This window comes from Argiope bruennichi, chromosome 2 (genome assembly GCF_947563725.1).
Source record: "Argiope bruennichi chromosome 2, qqArgBrue1.1, whole genome shotgun sequence".
In the NCBI taxonomy this organism is placed as follows: Eukaryota; Metazoa; Arthropoda; class Arachnida; order Araneae; family Araneidae; genus Argiope; species Argiope bruennichi.
Genome location: NC_079152.1, coordinates 62646261 through 62673081, shown reverse-complemented (window position 1 = coordinate 62673081; position 26821 = coordinate 62646261). Strand labels below are relative to the sequence as shown.

At 25.5% G+C, this 26821-nt stretch overlaps 1 protein-coding gene across 2 annotated transcripts; it reads left to right on the top strand.

The window, feature by feature from the left end:
- Nucleotides 1-253: 253 nt before the first annotated feature.
- LOC129962026 (Fanconi anemia group A protein homolog) lies at nt 254-26821 on the top strand. 2 transcript variants are annotated; one of them, XM_056075701.1, is made up of 18 exons: nt 254-458; nt 1822-1911; nt 4562-4635; nt 6042-6142; nt 6256-6314; nt 6409-6442; nt 6570-6609; nt 8636-8745; nt 11064-11140; nt 13784-13925; nt 15914-16050; nt 16612-16719; nt 16830-16925; nt 18006-18094; nt 18782-18842; nt 25378-25427; nt 25540-25616; nt 26670-26821. In XM_056075701.1, the coding sequence occupies exons 1-18, from the start codon at nt 387-389 to the stop codon at nt 26708-26710; spliced, it is 1458 nt and encodes a 485-aa protein (XP_055931676.1). In that variant the 5' UTR covers nt 254-386; the 3' UTR covers nt 26711-26821. The 2 variants fall into 2 exon arrangements, with proteins under 2 accessions (XP_055931676.1, XP_055931677.1); XM_056075702.1 differs by lacking the exon at nt 25540-25616.

The window sequence follows — 26821 nt, the reverse complement described above, 5'->3', positions numbered from 1 at the left end:
TTCATTCATTTTTCATGTAAGTTTTCTATTTTATTGCGCTGAAAGAAGTTACTTGATATTTTCGAACGGATTCTCAACAATAAACTAATAATTCTATGTAATATTTCTACAGCTAAATAAGAATTTTGTGTTTCAAGAAAAGACGCTAATTGTATATGTCTTATACTGGTGGTAATTAACGTTAGCTTTAAGTTTATCTCATGAAACCTTATCAAGAAATATTTGGCAACAAAAAGTACATGTTTTGGTGTAAATTTGAAACGATTCTGGAGCATACGTCGGAGAACACACTTTCGTTTTATCCTTCCTTGTGGTCAAATGGGGAAAAAAAGAACACATTTATTATAGCTAATCATAATTGTTACTTAATCGAACCAAAAAAAAAAATGACTTCGTTTCAGAATTCATTAGTTGCTGCAAAAATGTTGGTTGATGCAATTGAAAATATAAAAGAAGATGTAAATAATTTACTTTTTGCAGTTTTCTATTATTAATACCTGAATAACTTTATAATAAAACTATATAATAAAATTCTTGCTTATTATTGTTCAATATGTCTTAAACAAATGGGGAAGAAGTGGCCAATTTTTTAATTTTAATTTAAGTGGAAGATATTAAATGCAAAGCCCATAGATTAATATGTCGAAGTATTAAAATTAGTGCCCAATGCATTTAATGATTAAACGTCATCATATGTTAAATAATTTGTATATCTTTTCAAATTCATTCATATAGAATTCCTCACCTCATTATAACTAACTATTCTGAAGGCAAAAACGTCAATGATTTTATCGAAATATAAGTTTCACTTTTCAATGCTATTGTCTAAGTCTGTTTCACTTATTGCTTAAATTTAAAATAAAAGTTTAAATTATGTATAGATAAGCCCCCCCCCCATCTCTTATTTAAAACATCTGATTTATTGTGTAATTGATTACATGTGTGTGATTTTTTAACCTCTATATATTATTTAATAAGGTTATTCATTTATAATTTGTTTTTCATGATTATTGAAATAATTCCAAAAATCCAAGATTTGTCTTATTTATATTATAAATTTTCCTTCAACTAAAATTTTATCGAAAAATGTGTAAGTGAGGAAGTAATAAAGTCTGGAGTTGGTTTCAATAAGATTTATTTGATGAACGATTGATTTCTGAAAAGACGAACAAAATGTTTTATAAATGATAGGAAAATTTTAAAAATAGGAATATAAATACTGGTTAATATTGTAAATAATTTCGATGTTATCATCTGATCATCTAGTGCATGATGTGTGCTACAGAATAATCTGCATACTTTCAAATACTATCTAGGATCTCTTTATGATTGCAAATTTAGACACTTTTTGTCCTTTTTAAATATTACTGTTCTGTTGTATAATTGATGCTTTTTTAACATGAGATTTCTGTTAAATGTTACTTCTGTGTTGTCTAGAAGTTGCCAAAGTGATCCTAAAACTTGCAAAATTGTTTTAATTTGGAGCAAAAAATAGGCTACTCTTTTTTAAAAGGTGCAAAAAAAAAAAATGTAACAGTATTGAAAATGTAAATAAATGTTTATTTTATTATTGCGAATCATTCATTGCCTTTAATTAAATTAAATCTTGCTTTTTCTTGTGCAAGCAATATTGTTTGAAATTGGCAAAATTGGAATTTCATATATTTCTTTACTTAAGTTGATTAATATTTAAATGTAGTTGTTTTTATTATAACCAACAAATTTCAGATTATTTTCAAAATTGGTATTTCTTTTTATTTATTAAATAATTACTTTTTGGTAAAGTTTATTTCTTTTATTTTTCCTTTTTCTTATGTTTAGCATTCACTGTTTAAAGTTTGCATGGATATTAGAAGTATGATGAATTGGAATTTCAACTTTAAAGAATTCATGGACATTGTTTTTGAAGTTGTAAGTAAGACAGCAATCCAATTATGCATAGAAATTGATGATTTATATAAATGCTATAATTCTTGCCATAATCTGTATAGATAAAGCAGAGTGTTTTTTGTGTTTATGCAAATCTATAATTCTTGTCCAATCTTAATGAGATTCTGCATTCATGTTCTTCAAAACAAGAGAAAGATCACCATCAACATTTCAAAATCTGAAAATATAAATCTTAAAATTATAACGAATAAGCAATATCTTTATTTCTTTTCAGCTATGTCTTCTGAAAATCCAATGCCATATGATGATTCCATTTTTAAATTAAAAATTATCATTTGGTGACACATTTAATTACAGTATTTTTTTCCTTATAACTTTTAAAACATCTTATTTATATGAATGCTTTTGTAATATTATAATAAAAATTAAAATAATTTTACAGTAACGCATCTGCCGGAAATTTTCTCTTTATTATGCATATAGCACAATTAAAGTTTTATTTTTCATAAATAATGAAGATTTTTCTACTTGATAATGTAATTTGTTTCCTTGTTTTGACTTATTATTTTTTTTATCAATTTATTATTATTATTGTCTTTGATTATTTTATTCAAGGTTGCCACAACACCAGAAAAATACAAGGAATTTTAAAATCATCTCAAAAAAAGGGTTAATTTCAGCATTTTTTTTTAAACCAGGAAAGTACTGGTCCTTTTAAATTTCTTGGGTGCCCAAGAGTGCCTTGGGTTTCTCCCCCCATTTAAGAAATGCAAAGCTCTTTAAGCATTACGAGAATAAAAAAAGTTTGTCATTGTTTTAAAAACAAAACGATACCATTCGCAATTGTTAAATTATGGAAGATCATCACTTTTCTGCCTGCTCTCCTTTTCTTTTGCATAGATCAGTCTAATTTCCAAAATTTTTAGATAATACTAAAATTGAAATGACACCTGCAAGCTACTTGAATACTAATGGAGCTACTGAAATTGAAAAAAAAATATACTTTTCTGGTGAGAGTTTTATATTTGAGAAGAATACTACATAAAAAATGCTTGATTGCATGTCTAAAAGTTTGCAGTTTTAAAAGCTGCATCTCGTTTAAATCCATGTTTATTAAAAAATAATGCAATATCATGTGAAAAACAAATGGTGAATTTTTTTAAACTGTTATGCCAAAATACAAAAAATGCAAAAATCCAATTTGAAATTTTCCTGAAAGAATTGCAGCATAAATGCAATAAACCACTGATTAATTTAATTAACAAATTCATTATTTCTTTTCTAGCATTTTAAAGTCAAAGAATTTTTTATATTTTGGAGAGCCATAAAAATAATTTTAAGTATTATTACATGGCACTGTGGCTGTGGAAAGTGGTTTTAGTATCATTAAAGATTTGCATGTTGAAAATCTGAAATAAAGTTCTTTAGTTGGTCAGGGAACTGTGAATGATGAAAAAAAAAAAAAAGTTTTATGGAGATATCTTAAATATTCTGATTTCAAGATACTTACTTTTGTATTGTGAAGCTTTAGGAAAGCAGAAAAAAGTTTACGAAGAAAAGTCAAAAAATCATGCAGAAACTTTGCAGATTAAATTATTTCAAAAGGAAAAGATGAAACTGATGAATGAAAATCTACAAAAATTGATGCCCAAATACATAAATTAAAAAAAAAATCTTTGTACATTTTTTTTATTGTTGTTAAATAATCATTAAATGGTTTGTATCATAACAACAAAAATGTTATTTTATATTTTATTTCACTCAAGTCCTTAATTTTGTGTGAATTTACATTAGAAACATTACATTAGAAAGCTCCCCCCCCCCACACACACACATAACATGTGAATTTTATCTTGCAAAAATCTAGAAAATAAATAAAATGAAATTGTTTCTTTTTTTCCCTATATGTAAATATGACCATTCATTTAATATACATTATTTTTGATAATGTTGAATTGGTGCTTACTTCCACTTGTTTTTTCCACCAATGAAATTAATTTGAAAATCAAGGAGTATTATTATTTGTTATCTTTTATAAGTTTTTTATGATTTAAAATTATTTTGTTTAACTCATCTAAAAAAATGTATTGTTTATTTTCATTGTTGAATTGTTTTATGTAAATTTTTTAGCTATGATGTCATGGTTAATAATAATTGTCGATAACAACATGACTAGTCAGATTTAACCGCATGTTTTTACAGTTGTAAATAAGCTATGTGTTTATTTTTATACACAAAAGAAAAAAAATGAGTGGAAAGAGTTATGTTATTTTTATGGCAGATGAAGTCGTCATTTTTGGTGCAGTAGTGAGCCACCACTTAATCCCACTTCCTATCATTATTATTATAACTAGTTCCTAACTTATGTTCGGGCATTTCCTCTACACATCTCACTTTTGCATATGTTCTCACATATGTATACTGCATATGCATGTAGGAAAAACACAGGCATTTTTTTTTTTTTCCAGGCTTAAGTGGTAACCCTTTTACTATGTTAAAGTTTATCAGTTGATACTTTAGTAGTTATTCAAAAACAAATAAATATGGAAAAGCTTTTTTACTTTTTGGTAAATTCAGATGTGTAGAAATCTTTTTCATAATAGTGCTTTAACATTGTTATTTTTCTTAAGCATATTTTTAAAACAATTTTTTTTAAAAAAATCTTTTATAGCCTGATATTAAAATTGATATTTTATGGAATCTGCATGTTTTGCAAGTTTTGCCGTTTGATGTCTCTCTTACAAAGTGAGTTTATCTTTTAACTTTGCATCTATGATAATGAATTTTGAAATTCGAAGTTTTAATTAGATTTCTTTGTTGTGGTTTAACAGATTCCTATTACTGTGAAGTTATAATTTTATAGTATAATTTTGTAAATATACTAGATACATTAAAATTTCTTCAGCTTGCCTGCCTCAAGTTTTCTAGTACAAGGGCAATTATATTATCAGTATTATTTAATGTAGATATAAAAATGCTATGTTAAGGGCACCTAAAATTGGATAAATGCTTAGCAAAACCAAATAAATGTCTTGCAAATTGAATAAGTTGTCATTAAAACTTTATTTTATAGTTAAGTTGATTTTTTTTTAAAAAGTCACATATATGTTGCTATTTTATTATTTAACAGCTATTATTGGCACCTAAAATTAGATAAGTGCTTAGCAAAACCTTGCCTTGCAGACTGGATAAGTTGTCATTAAAACTTTATTTTAAAGTTAAGTTGATTTTTTAAAAAAAGTCAAATATATATTGCTATTTTATTATTTAACAGCTATTATTGGCAGTCACCTGATCATATTTTTATCATATTGGCTATTTTTAAAAAATAAATCTCTTGTGCATAACTTGATGTTCATGATTTCCTTAATGAATTGTTTTAGCACATCAAATTAAAATAGACATTAAAGCTATGTTATTTTTAGAGCCTTCCTCCTGTTCTGCTTAAGTGTACATGAACTTTCTTAGCAAGAATCAAATGGCAGGCTATCACAAAACCATTAAAAGCTTAATTGTCTGAGTAATCTATCTTCTGCAATATTGTAACTTTGTATTCTTATTCTGTATGTAAGCTGGTCATATAAAAAGCCAAAATCTTCTTTAACTTTCAAAAACGGAAGGAAATCCTTTATAATTCCTGTAATAAATATTTAACGGAACAGTGGAAACTGTCTGAAATTTATTACAGCAATGAAAAGTATTTTGAATACTATGCAAACAAGTATTTTTAAACGATTGTCAATATTCAGGCATATAGGTGTGTGTGTGTATATATATATATATATATATATATATATAGAGAGAGAGAGAGAGCTGTTAAATTAATATCATTAAAAAGACAATTTTTTAAATCGTAAAGTGATGTAAAAAACATTTTTGTGCTATTATATCTTTGAAAGTTATGACACAAAAGAGACCAGATTAATTTTTACTTAATTTCAATTTCAAAAAAAAAAAAAAATTGCTGCAAGTTACACATTCTAACTCTTTAAAATACATTCATGCAAATATTGGTTACTCTTTTTCAACTGGTTTGTCTAGTAGTTTGCCAACATAAACTCACTTTCATTTCTTCCATAATTAGTAAAAATGAACATTTTATGGAATAAAGTAAGTTGTAATTGCACACTTCCAATTTTTTTGTTTATTAGGCTAAAATCTGAAGCAGTTTTTGATAAATTTCTCCAGAGTAGTTGCAACTTGTGTTTAATGGATACTACCAATAATGAAGCTTTGGAATTTATTCAACTTGGTAAGTAGTGCCATTTTTATTTCCCAATGCCTTCAGCAATTTAAAACTATTTTTTTATTTATTTTATTTTTGAAATCTCCATCTATCGATTTTTTTTTTGTCTGTTTTTTTAGGTTTGATTACTTATCTTGTGAATAAAGCTTTTAATGGTACTGGAGAAGAAATTGAAAAAGTTTTGTCACCATGCATTGTTTCTTGTATAACTTTTTATCTACTGAATCCAATAATCCTATTTAAATGAATAATTTATATAATTTATCTTTTAGGTTTGCTTATCTATAATACAAGTTTTTTTGAAAGGTAAATTTCTCTGATTATATATATATATATATAATATTTCATTTATATTAATATTATATAATATACAATTTCTTTATCAATATTATACATATATGTATAATATCACTTATTTTTTCCTTCTTGATAGAACTCTTCTCTTTGCGAAAAGAAGATATGACAAAAGAGAAGTGAGCTAATCTTACAATATTCTTTAAATTTTTTTTTTTCATTTAAATGTGGAATTTTTAAAAATGTTTATAGAAATTTGAAATGTTTCTCAATAATTATATTTCAGGAATAGTAAGTTTGAAGGCTAGTATGTCTAGTTTATGTAAGAAATTCGTGAATAAAGTTTAAGATATATGATAAATTTATTTAACAACTTTTGTAGGAATGTTGTTTCTTTTTAGAATAAAGGATCAATCATACAAATAGGTATTTGAATGAATTAATGCATGCAATTTTGTACTATCAACTACTTATATTTGGTTATTAATTTCAATCAGTTTTCTCTTCATTACAAAAATAATTGTCTGCTATATAAAATATATATCACTCAAAATCGAAAATGATGTTTAGAATTGTATTTAGCCTGTTATTTGCTTTTTTCACTATCTCAATTACTGATGCTGTTAATTATTATTCTTTTACTTGTTTTAAATTGTTATTTGAAGTACATAAATATATATTTAGTACTTACATAAATATCTAGATTCAGAAAGATCTATTTCATTACCATCTTTGAAACACATCATTACCACTTTCAAACACTTCTTCATTTTCCTTTATATTTTTTGAAGTAGACTGGTAAATGGAAGGAAAAAAGAAAACCTTGATTGCTTTAATATTTTGATCTAAAAAATTTATGATGAATTAGATACTGCATTATTACCTTTTCACATATAAAAAGAAAATATATTTATTAGAAAACTTGGTCTTGAAATTTTAATGATTGTCATATTTCAGACAAATTCCGAGTACAAGAGAAGGAAAAAAATTGAATTATATCAGTTTATGAACAAGATACAATTATTAACAAGGATGAAATTTTGTATGTGGCCTTTTCATTAAATTTTGCAGATTCCTTTCATTTGGGGGGGGGGATTCCATGTATTGGAAGTCTCTCTATTCATTCACCCAAAAATTCAATTAGCTAGATGTTTGAAATTAAATATATAGGTTTATCGTTAAAACTGTAGATCTAGATCAAATTTAAGAACCAATATGTCTAAGGATTGCCATATTGGGTCCAAATATATATTGTCATAAATTGTTTATATTCATATTTACTTGTGTGTGAATGCAGTTACTTAAAAATGCAGTGACTTATACAATATTAAAAGTATGAGGTCTTATCATCAACAATGTAGATAGGTATCAAATTTTGAACTCAGTGGTTGAAGTAAAGACATTCATAATACATGCTCATATTTTTTGCAATGTTCTATCAAACACAAAATGCCTATTTTGTTTTAATATATGCAAAAGTTGAGGGGAATATATTCCTGCTAGTTTTATTCGCTGATAATAAGACTGGCTTTAGAAATTATTTCATATTTACATCATCATTAGTGATATTTTGAGTGTGTTCATGAGGTATTTTGTCATATATTTTGACATTTCCAAGTTTCTTATTTAAGAATATAACAAGAATAGTAAATTAGCTGGTATAATTCATTGGAAAATTCAATTAGTTGTTTTTTACACAAAATAATACATGCAAATTACTAGAGTATAAAATAATTTAAAATGTGCATTGTGTGACAACAGTTTATATACACCATGCATGCAATATGTTAGTTACTTTTATCCCTATATATATATTTCAAAAAATTATCTTACATTGTAAGAAGTTTAAGATTTTTAGATAAACCTTTCCTTATTTGATGAAGATTATTGTTTTTATATTGGATTTCAAATGATAAAAAAAAATTATTTTACAAATATAAAATTTTCATTGCAATATAATGAGGTGTTTTTTTTTTGTTTTTTTTTTTTTTTTCATTGGACTTGTATTTTTATTGCAATGCATATATGTTTTTAATTAGTGATGGTATTTACTAAAATGGTAAAGTCATTTTAAGTGGATAAAAATGTGATTTCACATTTCATTAGGGGGGGGGAGCAATTAATCTCTGTAAATTTTTTAATACTATTTATTTTCTAGTGTTGTAATTTAACATTTATGTATTGATAATTTTGGTTTTTGTTCAGAATGAAGGCTCTCTTTTCATTATGGAAGTGTGGACTCATTGATAATAAAACTTTACTTGAGTTCTGTACTTATTTTCTTCATCAATTTCTGAAAAATAAAACTGTAGCAAGTAAGCCATTGAATATGTTTAAAAATGCTGTAAATTTATTGTAGTAAATGTATCAGTTGATCTAATAATGAATGGTTTTATTTTGATTTTCTAACAAATTTTTTTGAATAATTCTATTTTTGTCATTCTAGTGCTACTAAATTTATTTGTTCTATTCTAGTGCTACTAAATTTATTTTGGCTACATGATCTACATATTTTTGTTTTTCAGTATCTCCTTTTCTTAACTAATACAAAACTTACGATAAATAAGATAGTTGTGAATATAATTCTTTTTTACTGTCTTGATATACTGTATTCAATTTATGTTAAAATACATTTTGCTTCAAATTGAAATTTAAAGAAAAATATGGTGCTTCTAAATTGTCATCATCTCATGGATTAACCATGTCCAGTTTTGCTTTATTGTGATCCTTAAATAAGAATAAATGCATAATTCTTTATTTAGAAAAAAAAAATTACTGCTTGATATTTTAACAATATTACCATACTGAAAAGCAAAAAATGACGAGCACATAAAAATTAGCGAACATATTATGCAGAAGAGAGTGGAAGGACATTGCAAAATTTGCTACAGTTGGAATTTCATGCATTCTAATATCCTGACATCTATCCTTTAGAATTCTTAATTAGCTTAATCCATCATGCTTGCTAATACATTTATTAATTTTAAAGGAAACCACTATTATCCAGTGGCATAGCAAGCATTAGTGGTATCTGGGATATGACCTAATTTTTCTTTCTGAGTCATCATCATTAGTTTAGTAAATGTAAATGGTATCAGGCTTGATATTATTTTTTTGTTCCCTCATTACATTTGATGTTTAAAGAACCATATACATGGTGTTTTGACACCCAAATTTCTCCATCCTTTTTACATCCTCCAATCACTTTGACATTCTTCTTGTCATATTGACAAACTTTTAAATGCTAAGCATGGGCCTTAAATTAACCCTTACTAATAAAACTATACCTTTTCCATTGATCAGAAGGCGATTCTTAATGAAAGTTGCTGTTGCATTGATTTTTAATATCTCTAGAACAAGCATTTTATAGTTTGATTGTTTTGTTAAATAACATATTTATTTGTGAACAGTTCTGTGTAGCCTTTTCAGGAGTCACTAAATTTAACAATATTTTTGTATTATTTACTAAAATCTGATAATAAAAAATTAAAAGTGATTGTATTTTGATATTAGTTATAGTGTACAAAATGATATTATCAATATGTCCAAATTAATAAAGTTTCTTTGCTGTTTTGTTTTGTTTGCTTTTTATAACACTTTGTTGATATTTTATATTTTTGCTGATTTTTATACTTTGCTGATATTTGTTCACATAAAAAAAAAATCATTTTTGATATAAGGAGTATGCTAAATGTGCAAAAGATTTGCATGAATTTACTGATTTTTAATAATAATGTTTTTTTATGAATTAAATATCAATTTGTATCCATTATCTTTTGATATGTTATGGAGTATATAATGGGCTCTTCTGCTTATCATAATTGCTTCTCTCATTTAATGTGTTCTAAGCCTTTCTGTAGTTTTTAAAGGGAATTTTAACCGATCAAATCAGCAATCTCCTGTCATTTTGATTCTTATACTTAAAACAATTTAACAATTCATAATATGGGAATAATTACTAATGTATTATATTATAATATATACATACTGGAAAAAAATGAGTGCCTTCATGAATATCGGGTATTTCTTCCTAATATCTTGCATTGAAATTATAAGTCTGAAAATTCAATATGTTTCTGGTTTAATATTAATGTTTAATTGTCTGGGAAATGGAGTTAATAATAAGAAATATTTTTGTTCAAATTCTGTAGTCAGATATAAACACAATCCCCCTGATAAATGCTTTTTGTGATAATTGGTAATCTTTGCTATATATATTATTTCAAGAAGAGTAGAAATAGTAAAAATAATTCATAATAATAGTCAGATTCCTTGCTGACTTTTAACAGTATGGAATCTGAATATGGAACAGTATGAACTTAATAGTAAAGATTTACATGAATGAATATATTATGTGTGCTGTTTTTATCATTATCATCTGTTATAGTTATGTACATTTAAAATATTCATATCAGAATTTTTTCGATGGAAATATAAAGTATGTAATATATAATCTTTTTGTTTGCTCAACTCTGTTTTCAAGATTCTTTTAATTTTTCAACAATTTAATTTTACAAATGGAGATTACCTCAATTTATTTTATTCAAAATGGCATTTATTTATTTCTTAATGTCTTTATTGCTATGGAAAATAACAAAGCAATTAAATATATATTCTTATTTTCTCTTTATAGTGTTGGAAGCTTATATTGTGCAAGAACATTGTAAAAGTCATGATGAACCTTTCCATATGACATTTGTGATAGAGCAGGTTTTGTATATTTAAGATATTGCATTTTCAATATGTTTGTGACTAAAATTCGAATGTTATTAAATTCAGAAATTGAAGTTTATTCAGTTTCTTACATTGGCATGCTAACACTAAATTGGTTTCATATAGAATTATTATATTTCATTTTTGGAGGCAAATTATTAGAATACCTGGAGTCTTGAAAACTTTGATTATCCTTACTATATGCATATAATGAACGACACGAATCAAGTTGAAAAACTAAATAATTAATTGTATGTCTAACAGCTGCATAATAAAGCAAAAGAAAGAAAAATAATCAATTAAGAAATATAAAGTAACATTCGAATCAGTTCATACCAAACAAATAATTAACATCAAATTATCTGCAAAACACAGCTTGACTCATTTAGTTAAATATAAAAATGAAAGTAAAATAAATCCTAATTATTTCATATTTTTTTATAAAAAAATTTCTAGAAATCTATATTTATTTACTTTCTCAGAAATAGATATTTTCTAATACACAAAATTAGTAACTATCATACCAAAAAAATCTAAAAATTGTTTTAATCTGAATTTGATTTGTAACTTAATTTTAGTAAGCACACACATTTTAAAGCCTAATTTTTTCAAAGTTTATATGCAAAAATATTCTGATTTTAGGGATTCTACTTCACAGTCTGGCAAAAAACACACTCTTATTTGACCTTTTTAGGTTTTAAAAGCCTTTTTAAAGGCTTTTCAATATCTTTATTTTAAATTTCGCCTTATATTATTTGTACTGTGAAAGATGCAAAAATTTACTTTATATAATATTCCAGATATTCATTTTCCCAGACTTGAAAAAGAAAAAAATTACAAAGAATATTTTCTTTTTCGTGAATTGTTGCTTCAAATAGTAATGTGAAAAATTAGCTTTTCTTTTCAATGATTATTAATAGTCTTTATCAACATAACAGTAAAGGAATAGTTCTCAGAAGAAACTGAACTTTATGCACAATTTTACATGCTTTCAGTTTTTAAAGTCTCCTCTCTTAAATTGTAGGGTGTGTTTAAAAATGCCAAGATTTATAAAATAAGAAATAAATCAATAAATAACAAAATGCATTTAAATTAACTGAAAAAAGGTTAGTAAAAATTTAAAGAATCCAGCTAAATGAAATCAATACAGATATACATATCTGATAAAACTGGGAAGACAAATGATCAACGGCTCTTTTCCAGCCACTAAGAATAATATAAACTGATAGATTCCTTTTATTCGAAATATGTATTTTCCATTAAAACTTATTCATATAGCGAAATCTGTAGCATTATAAACCTCGATACTTGGCAGCAAGAATTCTTATGGTGGGCTCACAGTAACTTTATTTTAATTTTCATTGTTTTTTAAGTAATTTTAATTCTTATGATATTTTTTTCGATTAATTGTTGTAAAAATTATTGAAAAACAGCTAATGAGTATTATATGTAAATGTACATTTCTAATGGACAAAAATTAATAAAAAGTAATTTACAATTATTTTCAGAATGGCAATGAACTCTGCCATTCTTAAATCAAGTGCAAAACAATAAATATGCAGTAATTTTTATAATATTTATATATAATATAAATATAATTTGAGTGCATTTAATTTTTCAAGTGCCAATATCTTGCTATGCTAACTTTTCTTTATTTGATGACTATGATTTCCTTATTTGATCAATATGGCATCCTCTAAATATGGTATACTAGCACTGATATACCTTTTCAGCTGATTATCATACATTTTCCCAGGAACTGGTGATAATACTTACATGACATTGCCCATGACATAATGAATCAACAGTGATGAAATTAGCAGATAACTGCAGATAATAATAATCAAAGCAAATGAAAAGTACATTTAAAAAGAAAGTGGCAAGTAATGGAGAAAATTTATTACAATGATGTTATTAGAATTTAAATTGTTAAATTAATTCTTATGATATTTGAACTCTTATTCTCATTTGGCTTATCATGTTGAAATTGGAAAGGTTTTTAACCAATAAAAATTCAGCAAAAAAAGAACCTTTTCTCATTTGTAATTCACAGATCCAGGTAGAAAATCTTAGATATCATTTATAAAATTCATTTAAAAAAGATGTTTTAACCTCTCTTATTTTGAATTAAAGGAAATTATTATAGTTATTATTATTTTTTAATTTAAAGGTAATGAAAGCAGAAGGATTTAGGATTTTTCAGTTTTAATTCTTAACTGTTTAACAAACTCGTTATTTTTTTAAAATTTCTCAATGTTCAGTAAATTATGGTAAACATCAAAACAAATTTCATTATTTTGACTATCTAACCGTTCAATATTTTTTCTTTTATAATTTACCTATGCTATGGGAAATATATGTGAGAAGTATTGAAAACAAATCAAACTATTAAATAAAAAAATTTCTGCATTCAATTTTTTGGGATTTGTGGTGCATTTAATCACATTGTAACATGTGGATCAAAGTAAGTGAAATAAATTCTGGATACTGCACACAAATACCTCTTTTCATAAGTTTAAATAGTAATTTTTACTTATTCATTTAGTTTTTATTAGCTAAACCTTGTTTTTTTTATCATTATTAGCATAAAATACTCTTTTATAAATTATAAATTGAATAAATCAAATATTTCTTTTATAGATAATCAAAAACTTGATGCCAGATGATGTAGTGTGCATTTTATTTGAAGCTGACTTAGAAAACACTATTAATTGGAAGAATTATATTGTTATTCTTGAAGCTTTCATTAGAATACATGATTGTGAATCCAAAATAATTTTAAGTAAATAATTTTTCTCATAGAATCAGATCTTTTTTCCATATCATAGGAACTAATTGTTTATATTCATCTATTTTAAAGTGCTTAGACTGCTGTTTACTTTTTATATATATATATATATATATATATATATGAAAAGTTGAATATTTACATTGATAGTATTGTTTTAAGCATATATTAATAGATACCAAAACTTCAAAATTTAATGAATTTTATCAAAATTACATATTGGGTATCATTTATAAAATAATTACCAAAACTGTCAAAGCTTTTATCTGTTTGATAATACAAAGCACATTTTTTTTAATGGTACCATAAACTTGTATGTAAGTGTAAGGTGGTTTATCAAGACTTAAATATCAAAGTGAAGTTTTTATTGAACAGCGTTTTTTAATACTTTTGCATTATTTTTATATCCTTCCTTTGAACCAATCCAAACTTTTTGTATTGTAAGTTGTTGTTGTATTGTATTACTTCCATTAATTGAATGTTATTACTGGGTTGCTTTTGACTAAATAAAATTTTTAATCTGCTTCATAGGGTTTTGATAGTGTTATAGTTTAACTTTAGGCCCTTCCAAAAGTGAAATAAAAATATCTTGATGCTACTTTTTGGTCATATATAAAATAAAATTTCATTTAGTCAATCTCAAATATAAATGTTTCATTGTCTTCTACTTAATTTGTTCTAAATTTAAATTCTATTTAACAGAATATAAATACTCTTATTTATATTCTGTTTAATTTTGCTGATTTTGTACATAACTGTTGATATCATACAAAATTCACATTATAATAATTATTTAATATTCTACAAGAAATGTTATACAATCAGGATACAAATTTTCTCAGATTCTTTTTGCATATTTTATGTCTTTATTTCAAAATGATTTGACTTCATTTCTATAAATGATGCTCTTCTTTTCTTCTGTGGACACTATAATGTAGACTATAAATTATTTTATCATCTGCTGTTTTGCATTATTTCCTTCCAATGTTTGTGTAACTTTATTGTGATGGAGTCTCCTATTATCATTTGAAAAATGAACGAAAGAATAATTTCCTGTAAAGTGTTTTAAGCATACATCAATGTTTTTTTTTTTTTCGTAGCTGTATTGTTGTTCTTGTGATTAAGACTGGATAATGCTGGACTACATAATTTAAAAATTTAAAAAATATCAACTCTTTATGGTATTTTTAAAAGTTTCTGAAAGTGTATATTTTATAAGACATTGAATAGATATAAACAGATCCAAAAAGTTTAATATTAACTATGTCAGATGCTATCCAGTGCATGGAAATAACAATTTAATACTGGCCAAACAGTGCTGAAGATTGGTTTTATTAGTCATTGTCATTATAGCAATGTAAGCAAATTGTGATTTTTTTTGTTTGTTTATTTGGCTATTACTTTAAACAGAATAGGATTGCAGAATAATTTTAGTTACATATAATTTTGGATTCAGTTATATCTGTAGTTATACATGATTTTATTGTGCAACTAATATTATCTACATAATATCTGCAGTTTTCCCAATATGACAAATCTCTATGGCTGATATTAATAATCTTTATTAGTTTAATCTAATCTAAATGGTTAGATCTTAAAAATTAAGCTGAATATTTTATGTATGACCTGAGTGTGCCTAATATAAAGATTACGACTATTGAAGTTTGAAATAAAAGATAATATAAAATCAAACAAAAAAATCAAATATTAAATTAATGAGCAAATCAAGTTTTAGACATTTTATTTGAATTTCTGGTGGTACAAAAGAATTGCAACATACCTAACATTATTTCATTACTTTACTGTAAACAGCAAGATAGCATACATTTAGAGCATTTTCTTTTTCTTTTTTCTTTAAAATTAGGAAATATTTGAATAAAATTTAATTTTTTATATATATTTCTGTATATGGAGTTTCTCAATTACTTTACAATAAGGCATTTGTTATAATTCCTTCAACTAAATTTCTCCTTTTGTCTTAGGAAATAATGAAGATCTTGTAAAAAGATCTTTCCAGCATTTGAATCAAAATGCTTTGAAGAAAGCTATTATCATTGGTCGCCAAACAGCTTTACATTCTAAAGAAGCATTTCCCATGGCTTACAAGCAATGGTTTCTGGTACAGTAAATCTTTAATTTTATTTTGGATTTGAATAATTCTTTTGAACACTTATAAAGTGTTCAAATTTATATCGATATTGATTTAAAATTTATTGAAGAATTTAAATTTGCCCTTAAATATGTAGTCTTTGTGGAATTACTTTTTAATAGTAGTTTTTTTCTGATAGTTATACGAGATCATACAGCATTTTCCTTTCATCCTTTACAATACAACACACATGACACTAACATTAGTGATATTTTTGCTGATAGCACTCATTGTATTAGTCTCATTTTAGAATTTTGTTCATGCTATAGTAAAATCTAAAAATTTTAGATTTCTTGAAAATAGTCCCTGTTATTGCTGTGATATTTAATGTTGCTTATTGCTGTAATCTTAACAAGAAAGACCACATGTGTCTTTTTGCTCTAATTCTATTGATATAAAAGCCTATTTAAGAATTTAAATTCTGTATTTTATATTCTTAATTTATCTTTTCACACTTTTTGTACAAATCATTTTCTAACTAATTTTTGCATTTCAACTAAAATTATTTATTTCTATTTATTATATTTTCAGAATCAGTTTGGAAACTCTGTTTATATTAAAAATCCACAATATGTTTCATTTTTTATTCAAGTGTTATCTGAGTTAGTGCCTTATGAAAGAAATATAGCAATCATAAAGGTTTGTTGACCATATTAATATTTAAGTTTTAATTATATTCTAGTGCTGGATTATTGTATCTTTTATTATTTTTATGTTTCATTTCTTATATTCTTTCCTTTCTTTATTAGATGTCTCTGGAAAGGCCTTTAACTATTCCTTCTGAATGTCAATCCATCTATAATGACTATACTGCTTTACTGAAAACAAGGATAAAAGATTTAGAAGTATGCTTTAATTGAAATTTCTATATGTGATTATTATTCTTTTTAGTAAATAAATCTGTGATACCAAAAACAAATTTTTTTTTTTCTTAATTAACCAATTTCCAATATTTATACTAAAAATCTCAACTACCACCAATGCAAAATTTAAGCATTTTGTGATCCTAGACAAGATGCATCAATGAAGCTCCAAATAAACCGTCATTAATTTTCACTTTTCAACGCTTTTGTAACTTTATGGAACGCTGAATGCATATGTCATCATTTATTTATTCATAATGATTCGAGGTTGCACACCATCTGTGTTTTTACTCAATATTATTTCAGCAAATGTTCAGTGTTTGTGATTTTGTAAGAACAAAGTAAACAAATTAAAACAAATATGGATTTTAGTATTTATACTTTAAAAATAATTACTATTCCTAAAATTTTATAACTCGCAACATGTACATTTTCACAAATTTATTTATTTGGTATCTAGCCTAATAATTTGCTATCTTGGATATTTTTTCCCCTTAATCAGCTTCCCTGAGGCCTCCTTTAGCCAAAAAACACTAGGCAAAGAAATGCTTAGTACATTACAATACGTAATGAAATGTGAGAATTTTTGTTACTATTATTTGTTTCTATTTTTAGGATGCTTGCATGCTTTTCTAGTATCTACTATGCTGGTTGAAATGTGATAATGTACTTCTATAATTTATTCTAGTTAGATAATTTAAGTAATATTTTTCATTAAATGTTTCAACAATTATCGCAAAACAAATGTAAAATATTATGAGTAAGGTGACTCGCTATCTACCAATCACAAAGTGAATAAAACACAATGCAATTTTTTATGTAATAGATAGAAATAAACCTAAAAGATTAAAGAATACTACCAAAGTTGTTCAATATGTTTTTTCTTTATGTTAATATCTACACATTTTTTATTTAAAATTTTTAAATAATTTTAATTGATATTTACTCATTTATTTAGAAATTGTCTATTTTTGGAAATAGGTAGAATGGAAATAACTTTTGTCAGTTTTCAAGATATTTACTTTTAGTGAATTAGCTTTTTCCCCTCTTTTTTTATTCCAGCCTCAAATACAACCTGAAGATATAATTAGTAAACTTTTGGTAGCTTACCAAGAAACAGGAAAAATTCCTTCATATGTCATGGAAGCAAGGTAAAACTAATTATAGATCTATTTGAATTAAATATCTTTTTCACAAAATTTTTTCACTAATTAGTCATGTAGATTTTTTATTTGCACAGAGATATCAGATAGAAATGAATACTGCCAAGATAATATTTTAAAACATTTCCTTATAACTTTTTTTTTTTTCAAATTACATTTGAATCAATCAATAATATTTAATACTATAACTTAATAATGCTTGCAAAATTAAGAGATTAAAATAACTGCTTTTTTTTAAAATATATTTTTTCACTTTTGTGTTCAAATTTTCTTAAAAATAATGAACTGAATTTGCACATCCATACAATTTATTACAGAAATTCGTGTTTCTTCTACTATAGAATTAAGCAAATTAATTGTATGGATGTATTATTATACTATTGAAGCTATGAATTGCTTATGATACACAGTATTAATTAAATCTATCAAAAATTTCCTATCCTTCTCACTTTATAATGATTTTGATAATTAGATCCAAAAATATTGGCTTAGCTGCTTTAATTTTTGTTTTAAAATTATATAGTTCTATGTAATGTCTTTGTCTATGAAGAAATGACATATTGATTGTTTTCTTTTAAAAAGGGTCAAAGGAAAAATGTGTTTTTGGAGGCAATTGGAAAAGGTGAAATTAACGAGTCCTATAATAATGATTAATAACTGTTTTTCTTTTTACAGTCTTATGCAGAAAAATTATTTCTTGAATGTATTTTTGCCAGTTCTTCTGATTCCAAGAGTAGTAAGTTTCGTTGTTCTTTTTTTTTTTTTTTTTTTTTTTTTCCAATTTTATCAGTTGTACCATAGTTTTACTAATTAATTACAATTTTAATTTTTTGAAAATAACTTATTTAAATCAATTTATGTTTGTTTATTTTAGTGTATAGAATCTATGAAATAAGTTTAAGTGTTTTTAGAATTCTGAATGTTTCTTCTCCTTCTGGCAATTTTTTTATTTATTTAACCTACTCTGAATATTGTGATTTCAATAGAAATCATTGTTTCAATCAAGAACCTTCTGCTTTAAATCTGCTGACTAAAACTAATGTTCTTATTAGATTATAACAAAACTTCAGTTTAATAATTATGATTTTAACAATCAAAACTTTTCATATCAAAGAATCTTTCCATAAGATTCCTGAATTGCAGCTAATGAGGATGCGCAAGACTACACTATAACTGCATGAAAGAATAGATTAAATTTCTCTAATGGGAACAGTTACATTTAATCTGCGGAAGCATTGCTACAGTGTTTAATCACTCATGCATGAATTTATTGAATAGTTTGTTTATTATTTGAGAAATTGTGAAATGATAAATAAAATATTCAGAGTAGATTAGAGAATATTTTTAAAATCAATGAGCTCTCCAAAATCCATATTTAATTCAAATTGGACAGATAAAAATATGCATTCACTTTGATGAAAGAGTTGGAAAATCTGTTTGCTGCATACTACTCGTTTTTTAAGAAAATGAAAAGCTTAAATAATATAGAAAAATAGTCACATTTTAGTCATTGCCAAATATGAACATACAAAATTGTGTGCCTGTTCAAAAAAATCATAATTGATATTTGATTTTGTATCTGAAAGGAATACAGGAAAAGAGGACATGTGACATTTGATGGCCGAAAATAAACCGATTTTGAATTTTTTAATTCAAGAACAATAATTTTTAGCTGAACTTTTATGGGCATTGTTGTGTCACATATGTTCTTTAATGCATTCAGTGATATATCGGAAGTATTTTCACATATGTTCACTGATAACGAAATAGCCCAAAAGTGTACTTTAAGTCTTAAGAAATGCTGTACATTATCTGGATTATCTCCATTTTTCAAAATATCTCTTAATAAATCTTTAAACAACAATAAATTGTAATACGTTTTGACAAAGCTTTGTGCTGCATTTCTCAAAAACACCAAATGGATCTTTTATTAAGATATTGTTGTGAATCAATCAGTAGGGTTTCCACAAGATTGGATTTCAATATTTTTATAGCATATCATTGCTTAAGAATTTTTAAAAAGTTATATCAAATTTAAATATACAGTTACTTTTACAAATTAGTATGGATGGACCAAGTGTAAATTAAAATTTTTTTAAATATGTCTAAAGAACTTCCATTCAAAAATGACTGTAAAATTTTAGATCTAGGTCCTTGTGGACTACACTTAAGTAGAATCTTCATACTGAATAACTCACTACCATTGAGTATTTCAGTAGAACATAAATCTACTGAATGAAAAGTGAATGTTATTCTAAGATCAATGTATAAAATGTTTAATCCAGATAGATGTGCTGATTTCTTGGAAGTTATTAATTCTTCTGAATTTTCATTGTGTTTTACTCTTTCCCACTGGGTAGAAAATGTCAGTTTTTGCATAGATTTCAATTTTAAAAAATATATTCCCCTATCTGCCACAAGTGATATTATAAATACTGTCTGGATAAATTAATTATTCTAAAATTAGCTTCTGTTATATTGCTAATATTCTTCAACCATTTCTTTAAAAAATGCAGACATCTGAACCAATGGTTATTAATAATATATATATATATTATTTTTCCATTTTTGTTAAACAGTTAATGAAAAAACTTTTTCAAAAGAAACATAATTGAAGGACCAAAAACATTTAATATTTATTTTTGATAAAACTTGATGATCTTAAAATTCTAAGGCTGAAAGAAATACCAGTATTAGAATAGTGACTATGCGCTACTTAATTTCTAGTAAAGCTACTAAAAGAAAAAAAGAAAGAAAGGAAAAGAAGCTTTTTAGCAAAGTAATTTATTCTTGTGAAAAAATGCTAGTAAAAAAATAAATATTTGAATACATGTCCAAAAATTTTACTGTTTTAAAACAGCATCTTATTTAAATCCCTATTTATTGAAGAATCATGCTTTTCCCACTTATTAAAACTATGGAGTATTGTTATTCCAATTAGCACTTTAGTGTTGTTCATACATTTCCTCCAACATTGCATATATACAGGAAAACACGAGGAATTTTTTTTTTTCCCTTCAGATTTGAGTAGCAAACCTGTTAGTAGTTGAAAGTAAATTAAAAATTTTAGTTTTATAATAGCAAATACCTACTAAAAATTTATGATAGTATATCTGCAAAAGCTCTAATTTCTATTTTGTTGCATTAAAAGAGATAAAATCAATTTTCCATACATTAAAAAAATTGTTTTACATATTTAATAAAAATTTCGGCTCTATTTTTTTCTGAAATATGTTAAAGGGTCTGAAATATGTAAAGGTTTTTTACCCATAGTAATTTCTATATTTATCATGCCATTGCAATGTGTTTCTGCCTAATTTTCAAAGATGATGCCAGAGTGTACGTTATAGAGATGCGGTAATTCTATGTTGCTTGCGCTTGAGGGATAAAAGTGTGTTTTGTGCCTATATCTTAAATATTGATAAAATTGGTTGATTTTTAAGTATGACAATTTTTTTTTTAAATTAACATTGAAAAGATTAATTATTAACAAATAATATATCATGAGTTTCGAGAAGGTATAAGTGTTGGAATTGAACAAAAAAATTTTAAAAATAAATAAACTGCTTATTTAAATCGTATTCCTGCAGATTACGAGAAAAGGATGTGATAGATTTCGGAATTGTAATTTTACACTGGGGGAATCAACTAAGATCAGGATGGTCTTCATGCATTGATGATATTATTGTGGGTACTTCATTCTGAGAAAGCTCTATTTGCAGAGAAACTAAATACTATCGTAGAATGAAAAATTCAATTTTTAATTTTTAATAGCACGGAAAAGTTGCCTTTTGGTGTAGATAAAATAAATTATAAATATGAAAAATATTGGAGTAGATCTTGAGGGGCCGCAAGAACATTAAAGTTTCCTAAAAACCTACTTTTTGCAACCATGGATTTTTGCATGTCCTGATTATGAAATAAAAAGCTTTCATTAGTATATCATATGAATAAAAGTATAAAAATAGTTTTACTATTGCACTGGCATGGCACTGAGTCATCCCTTGAGCGGTTGTTGTTGGGGTAAGGAGGAGATTTGACTGCTTTCGGTGGCAAGAACAGAGCTGGTTTCAAATTAGTAGCAATGCTGCATTCAGTTGAGTGGATGTCTCTCCTCCGTCAATTGTGTAACTGATTTGTTAGTTTGTGCTTGTGTGCTTTGCTGTGAGGGAAAATGGCTCAGTCTAAGTTAATGAAGACAATACAAATATCAGAGTGTTCTTTTTGGGGGAAATTTAGTGTTTGGCAATGAAGTAGAAAAAAATATTTTGCAACTGTAACATTTGTAATCATTAAGGATACTAACTAAGAAATGCAAAATTGGACATAAAAAATAGTTTTTATTATTATACTTTGTAATTAATAATTTTTTTCCAATTGTAATGCTTATATATGTATTTAAAATCGTATTTTGTAGCATTATATGAACGAAAAATTCATAAAAATATTTTATCAAAGTTTATAATTTTTCAATTTTTTTTTACAAAATTTAAGCTTTTTGCGGCACCTTGAAATATTGTTGTATTGCAACCAGAATTTTTTTAAATTCTTTTTGAACCTAAAAGCTAACTTTTCACCACTATTGTCAAACTAAAATGTAAGAAAAATTTTTAAAGGCCATTTAAAAAAAAAAAATTTTGCAAATTTTATGCTTTTTGCGGCACCTTAAGATAATGTAATATTGCAACCAAATTTTTAAATATTGTTTTTGAACCTAAAAGACAACTTTTATGTATTATTACCAAACCAAACTAAAATTGGTAAAAAAAAAATTTAAAAATTTACATTAAAATTTAAATTTAAAAATTTTTTAAAAAAGCCATTTTCATTTTACTTTACTGAATATTGATCATTTGCCTATGTTTCACCATTTAAAAAAAAAAAACTTGGTTATGTTTTTAAGCTCAATGCATAAAAAAGATAGTGAATTGCATGAATATTGCCATTTTCTTCTTCAGCAATACATTAAGAAGCCTTGTTTGGACTGTGCAGTAAAAGACTATGAGAAATAAATTTTATATAGCAAAGTTCAGTGTAAAAGAACGTGGGAAAAAGCAACTGAAAAAGCAGAATCTTTCACATAAACTGACTGCATTGCTTGAAATTGTTTTGTTAGACAAGTATTATGAACCACTTGCTAAAATCGATTCTGCTATTGGAGAAAAATGTCCAATCATGGCGAACTGAAAATTTGTATTTTTCTTCCATGATGTTGCAACAGGTAGTTTTCAGAACTACCTGTTGTTCAAGAAAAGTTCTGAAAACTAATAGTACTGAAATAGAAAAGACTTCAGCGTTCAACATATTATCTCTCTCTCTCTTGTGCTATCTGATTATTACTTATTTCCATCTTAAGTCAGTTGAAGTGATAAAGGTTTAAAATCTGAGAAAAATGTAGAAAAGTATCTCACATTTTTTTTCTCCTATTTTTCAAAAATGGAATTGACAAATTTATAGATAGAAGGAAATATCCATTATAATTATTTGAATAATCTCTATTATTATGCCTTACAGAATAAAGGAGTTTATATTCTTGATTAATAACGTTTTATTATTTAAATTTTGTTTGAAAGTTGTCAAAAAATCAATATGAACTTTTGCAATAACTTAATAATATAGAGATTATTATTAAGATAAGTATAATGTTTCTCAAATTCTTACTGAAAGTAACAAGGCAAATCGATATCACTAAGTGAAGAGATAATGTTTAGAGAATATATTCTTCCTTGCAAATAAATCTTGCCAACCTTTAAGTGCAATTTAGGATTCATGTTACAAAATTTATTTCTATCCTAAAATGTTTTTTTATCAGTAAAATAAAAACATATATGAGAAAAAATATATGTAATTTGGTGACAACTAAGAAAATTTTTACTAAAAGCATGCAATAATACTTGTAATTAAAGCAGGGGGAAATAAATCAAGATTAGTATTTTGTATTCTAGTTTAATAATACCACTTAAACTTTTTAATTGCCTATTATGATATTTATTTGATTCATTATTCCTTTATATCTATTTATTTTCACATTTTTTTTCAAAATAAATATCACAGAATTTTTCTAATACTTATGATTTATAATTCCTATCTATTCTCAAAATCTTAGTGATTGGTTTCTTAATTTTTTTTAAAAAAATTTGACTCACATGAAGTTAATCTGTAAAAATATTTTTCTCATAAGATTTCTTGAAAAGCAATTTAACTACAGAATTTTGACAATTGGTGAATCATGTCATTTCCTTTTTCAAATGCAAAAATAAAGAAAGAAAAAAACAGTGCAGTTTGGTGTGATTTTTCTTTTTAATGAATTAAGCATGAATCTCAACTGTGATTTTATACATTATTGAAATGATGGTACAAAATAAATTCAATGTACAAAAGAATCAATTCAAAAAGATTTAAAGTGATGTAGAAATAATTTGTTTCCAAGGTATTCATATACTTATATAATACCTAGTTTTTTGGTATACATACTATATAACAAGGTGTTACAAAAAGTTCTATAAATGTGAATATAAGCCTAATGAGATATTTCAGTATGCATGTTACTTTATGGTCTGTGATTCTTCCCTTGATTCTTCATGTAAATCAGATATTTAAAGAATCAGAATGTTGATCTGGGGCAAGTTATTCATCTTAAATTTCTATATTTATCACTCTTCTTCCAACACTTTTGTAACTCTACTATTTTTTCTTTTAAATTTATTTGCATGGTAGCTATGTTTTTTTTTGTTTTTTTTGAAACACAAAAATGCCATTTTTTTACACAGCCAAAAAATGGCATTCTGAATTGATGGAAGTAAAGATATTAAAAGGAAATCAATTTAGGACTGTTGTTAATTCATAAAATTGTCTCTTTTTTATGATTATTGTGCAAAGGCATCACTTCAGAAATTTTTTATTAATAAATATAACTAATTTGTTTTTAAGAATCTTTTTATGTATCATAATTTTTTTTTCTTTTCCCCTTGTGTTTTATTATTATTATTGAATTTGTTTCCTAATTACTTTAAAAAATGAAAGGGATAAAAAAAAAATTTTTTTTTGAAGCCAACAAATTTTATTTTGTGTCAAAATTTATTAAACTCAGTCGTAATTGTTTATGTTTGGACACATATCCTGATGAAAAAAGTAAGATTTCTGCAAGAAATCTGGTAGAATTGGTGAGCATCAGCATGCAAAGCTACTAAGTTTTCTTTTATACCAAAAGATAATAGATTTGATATTCAGTTTGAACATTTTACATTTCTATTTTTATTTTATTGTTCCAGATCCCTACAGTTCCTGATGTAAGAGAAAGGTTCATTGAAGAATTGCACAGGTAAAAATCAAACTGGTTTTGAATTTGTGTCTCCTCTGATCCATTTTGTCCAAACTAAAAGAGAAATATATATTAATTCTATTATAAGTAAAAATTCTATTTTGAATTATAGGATTGGCAAAATTCCTAATGTGATATTTCAAAAATATAAAACTGCTTGTAATCAAGAAAAACAGAAACTATTAGCAGGTGAGACTGTTGTCTGAATTATATGGCTATAAACTAGTACAGGGATGGCGAACCAGTGGCACTTAATATTTTGGGCACGCCGCCGATCAAAACGGTTTGCTTGCTTGAATTTGTGCCAATTCGATTGGTTGGAAATTGAAGAATTTGAAACGCAACTGATTGATTTCCAGTCTAGTTCAATGTGGATTAAAAAATTTATTGAAACGAGGAAAAAGTTGGAATTGATTGAAACAGAAAGGTTAACAAGCAACATAAGTAAAAATTCCAGTAACGAAATTTTGGAAACATGGAATTTGATTCAAACATTTAACTATTTGAAGAAGCTGGCTCATTCTATTTTAAGCATATTTTCATCTACGCCTGCAAGTCATTTTCAGAGAAGAATAACATTAAAGATTCGCTTAGAAACCGTTTGGCAGATGACTCCAATTCAGCGTGCGTTCTGAACATCTTACAGTCCTAATATAAATTATTTGTCATCTAATCTGCAGCAACATAAGTCACATGCTACTTTAATTTGAATTACTCATATAATTAAAATGTTTACTACTATACAGTGCAAAATGTATTTTTCAATAATAATAAAGAGTAAATAAAGAGTTTTGAGTTGTTGGTATTTAGTTTTATTATCTACCGAAATATCACTGGCCAAAATTATTTGACGCACGTCTATACCTCATTAGACATTTCTTTGGAAAAGATGACACGTTGATCCATAAAGGTTTGCCACCCTTGAACTAGTACCTACTTTATTATGCATTTCTATAAGTGATATTTTTGTTTTATTTTCTACTTTAATGTAAAAATTCTTTGAGAAATATATTATACTAGTTATGTAGTTTTATTCCTTCTTAATTAACATTAATCTAATTTGTACTATTTTATGAAGAAAAAAACTAATAAAATATCAGCCTAATTGATTTTTTTTCTATTGATTATCAGTTTTAATCTTAAAATTAATTTTCCTTTCCTGTCTGTATGTGTATAATGGTTTCTTTCTAATATCTTGTATTTTGTAAATCAATTGTAATTATTTTCTTTTATCATCTTTAGGAGTGGATATGGATTGTATATTTTTGGATGATGATACTTAGTAAGATTTTCTTCAGTGTCATTTTTGAGTATAAATATTTTCAGTATGCATGTATATAATTTCATTTCTTCATAAATTCCAATATATTTAACAGTGTATCTGCATATTTATT